This window comes from Astyanax mexicanus, chromosome 21, assembly GCF_023375975.1.
Source record: "Astyanax mexicanus isolate ESR-SI-001 chromosome 21, AstMex3_surface, whole genome shotgun sequence".
In the NCBI taxonomy this organism is placed as follows: domain Eukaryota; kingdom Metazoa; phylum Chordata; class Actinopteri; order Characiformes; family Acestrorhamphidae; genus Astyanax; species Astyanax mexicanus.
Window position 1 is genome coordinate 18,957,629 of NC_064428.1, and position 3,824 is coordinate 18,961,452.

The 3,824-nt window shown below is 37.4% G+C and overlaps 1 protein-coding gene across 1 annotated transcript in view; it reads left to right on the top strand.

Annotated features, from left to right (window-relative positions):
• pros1 (protein S) overlaps positions 1-948 on the top strand; it is a 33,024-nt gene extending 32,076 nt beyond the window's left edge. Inside the window, exon 14 of the mRNA XM_007237406.4 lies at positions 101-948. Within this exon, the coding sequence (XP_007237468.3) occupies positions 101-291 (191 nt within the window). The 3' untranslated portion in view covers positions 292-948. The remainder of the gene's footprint in view (positions 1-100) is intronic.
• Positions 949-3,824: the final 2,876 nt, after the last annotated feature.

The window sequence follows — 3,824 nt, forward strand, 5'->3', positions numbered from 1 at the left end:
CGGGTACCCAAACGTTTACATACCACTTTGTTTTTTGCATCTTACAACTTGAAAGACACTGTTCAATTTGTTTAATCTCTCTCTTTTTTTCTTTCTTTAGATCTTCCCCTTTCCTCCACTCCAGTGTCAGCCTACTACCATGGCTGCATGGAGATCAATGTGAACGGGAAGCTGCTTGATTTTGATGAAGCCGTCAACAAACACAACAGCATCAAATCTCACTCCTGTCCACCCGTTTCCCCTCCTGAACCTCCGGCCAGTGAGACCCTCGCTGCGTTAAACAGGAAATGATGTCACAGGCTGGAGCATTGGGGATACATTACTAGTGCTGTCTATCCAGCTGTAAATACTTGTAAGGAGTAAGAGAGAGGGAGGACGAGCAGAAATGACCTGAGAAACAAAGTAGTTTGTTTATTCTGAGGTTGATCTGCAACGACACTAAAACCTTGAGTACCTTGAGATCTAGACGTTACTGTAAACCTTAACCTTAAAGGCCTGTATGTTACAACTAACACACTGGTGTTCAAGTATTTACCAAATAATTTATAACATATAATAAGTTTAAGATTAACGACTAAACGATAAGACTGCAGTTTTTAAGCTCTTAATGGCCAATACTGTTGGTCATGAAAGGGCATTGTCACTGTTTTCAAGAAATAGCATATAATGCAATACAGAGCTGAGCTCTGATTTATACTGATGAAATGCAAAGTATTCCTGTAAGATGTAGAAAAAAGACTGGTCCAACTTGAGATATTTACTGGGATCTGGTCTACAATGAACTGGCTGTTCCTTCTGAACACATTCATTTATTAGAACTTTTATTATTGGGTTGGTTTTGGTCTGTTTTTTTTTTTTTCAGTCATGGGATGAATGAGTGTAAACCAACTATTTTTATTCTGTGTTGAATTAATTGAGTATTTTAATAAAAACGACAAAAAAATCTCATTTTTGCATGTCACGTACATACAATACATACAATAAAATGTTCCCATTGTAATTTTCAAAATCCACATTGTACTAGTGCACTTATGGAATTATAGAAAATCTTCAATCATGCTTTAAGATCAGACCATAAATATATTTTCTTATTTTATACAATTGTTGGATTTATTAAATGTTTTGCTCTGATCACCAATAAAATGCATTTTTCTAGCCTGTACTGTGGCTATTTGCAAATCCAAACAAAAGACATGGACAATATTGCTTGTGTGTTATAAGTTCCAGGTGGTAGTGTTTGTCTATACTTGTGACTAATAATGATCAAAAAACATTTTGTTAGTAATCAGAGCAGAAATCCAGGTAATGTCAAAGGATCCACTTCATTTTTATCTTTGTATTGTAAAGTTTTTTAAGCTTTTATTGTGAACAAATGTAATCTAGCCTAGTTCTGGCCAAAAGGGGATTAGCAGTGGTGGTGGTGCTGGTGGTGGTGGTGAAGAAGGAATGTTTTAAGAGCTGAGGGGAAAAACATATTTTGGAAAAAAGCTGCAGGGAAAGGGGTTTAACTGCAGTATTTTGGAAAACAAAATCTTGGTGCAAAATGAGAAAAACGAGGAGAGATGGTCCACATGAGAACACTGTTCAACTTCTAGTTTAATCATATTTAATCAAGTGCGGCAGAAATAAACCTAGTAATGACATTTGAAAAATAAAATACAGCAAAACTAAAGCGCTTAATACACTTTCCAAATAAAGTCACTGCTGTGCTGAAAATATTTAAATATATAATTGTATAAACATATGAACATTAATCTAGAAATAAATTGAGAAAATGATGGCTACAAGCAGTCATTTATCTTTATAGTGAAACTATGAAGTACACTCAAAATGCATTACATAAGGAGTTGATGGATTTAGATGCAGGTTTGCAAGTGTGATTACAATATTTAAGCAAAAAAACATACATTTTTGGGGGGCTCTAGTCTGGAAACAAGATAAGATATGGTTTGACATGGGGGCACAGATGTTCTGTATGGCATCCTACAGCAGATTTTCCCAGAGATTCTAGTGGAAAGCCTTCTCTGGACAGTAAAGACAGTTACTTCAAAGCAAGATGAGTTCATTATAAGCAGGTCTCCCAACATTTTGTCCATATACTTTGTGTGTTGAGTTTAGCCTAAAAACTACACGTGCAAAGCATTGTGCCAAGTGTAAAGTTTCATGTAGGGGGGAAACGTTCTGAGGCTGTTAAATAGACCCTGAGTTCCACTGAGGGGGATTCCAAATGCTACAACATATTATAACACTGTAGGGAACTGTGTTTCCACTTTTTGGCAATATGTTTGAGAACCTGCATAGCTTTCACAGAGCTTCTTCTATTACATTCAACGCCTTTGAAGAAAAATGAAAATCCTTTTGTGATCCAAGCCTTGCTGCTCAACATTTATGCCCAAATTCACAACTGCTCCTGTGGCTCAATGAAACACAAATCACTGTAGCCATGTTCCAAAATACAGTAAACCTTCTCAAAAACTCCACTATATACAAAGGTACTGGGACATATGCATTATTCAATGCATGTTCTCAAATCAAGGGTGTTTATAACAAGTGTTAGAGCAACTGTCTCTACTGTCCAGTAAAGACTTATACTATATTTTAAAGCTTTCATCAAATCCAGAGTAACCGATGTACAGGAGTCCAAAAAGAGAGTTTAAAAATGAGTTACTGATGCTGACCTTGCTACCACAGCAACCTATGCAACATACATTTGTGATGTACAGACACAAAATCTGATCTGATCACTTGCAGTGATGGTAATTTCTACAGATCTGATTTGGGAAAGAAATTTGATTTACCTGCAGTCTGAACAGAGCCTTTGGGCATCGTGCAGTACGCTGCTTTGCTTTCCACACATGTCAAAGCTGGCTAGTTGTGGTTGCGTTGTGCCTGCTACTGACGCTGAACATCACCTGCTGATAATATCCAGGGTTTCCGAAAACAAGTAACATCTGTGATGTTGGCTACAGGATCTGTAAATATGTATCTCTCTTAACCTCAGAAAAAAGCTTTTTGTCGTCCTCCTATTATCTCTACACGAGTATAGGGAAGTGTTGTACAGTTTGAGGTTTTCACGAATCGTTAATATTAATTAACGATTAGTGAAATATTAATGCGGACAAAACTAATATTTTACACACACTTAACCAACACCAGCAGATGACATGGCTCTCGAAACCATCATTGAACATCTAAGCGGCTTGAGGTCTAGTGTAAACTTTTTATTATCAGTGATGGTTTGGAAAGACATGTCATCTGCTGGTGTTGGTCCACTGTGTTCAATCAAAGTCCAAGTCCAAAGTCAGTGCAGTGTTTTCCCGGAAAATCTTACAGCACTTCATGCTTCCTTCTGTTGACAACTTTTATTGAGATGCAGATTTCATTTTCCAGCAGGATTTGGCACACTGCCCACACTGCCAAACGTACCAATTGGTCTAATATAATATTCTATTTTCTGAGACACTGATTATTGAGTTTCCATTGGCTGTAAGCCACAATCATCAGCAATATAATTTTAAAAAATGCTTAAAATAGATCTCTTTGTGTGTAATACATCTATATAATATATGTGTTTCACATTTTATAATTATTCAGTAACACAGAGACATAGGCTAATCAACACACATGCGGTGGTGCATAATAACTTTGCAGCCTTTTAATGCAAAGCTTATCTAGCTACCAGTACTACAGCAGTACTTCTGCTGCAGTGACAGAGTGACTCTCTCTCTCTCTCTTTCCCTCTCTTTCCCTCCCTCCCTCCCTCCCTGCCTGCCTGCCTGCCTGCCTCTCTTTCTTGCGCATTCTGCATTGGGAACTCCCAGTGT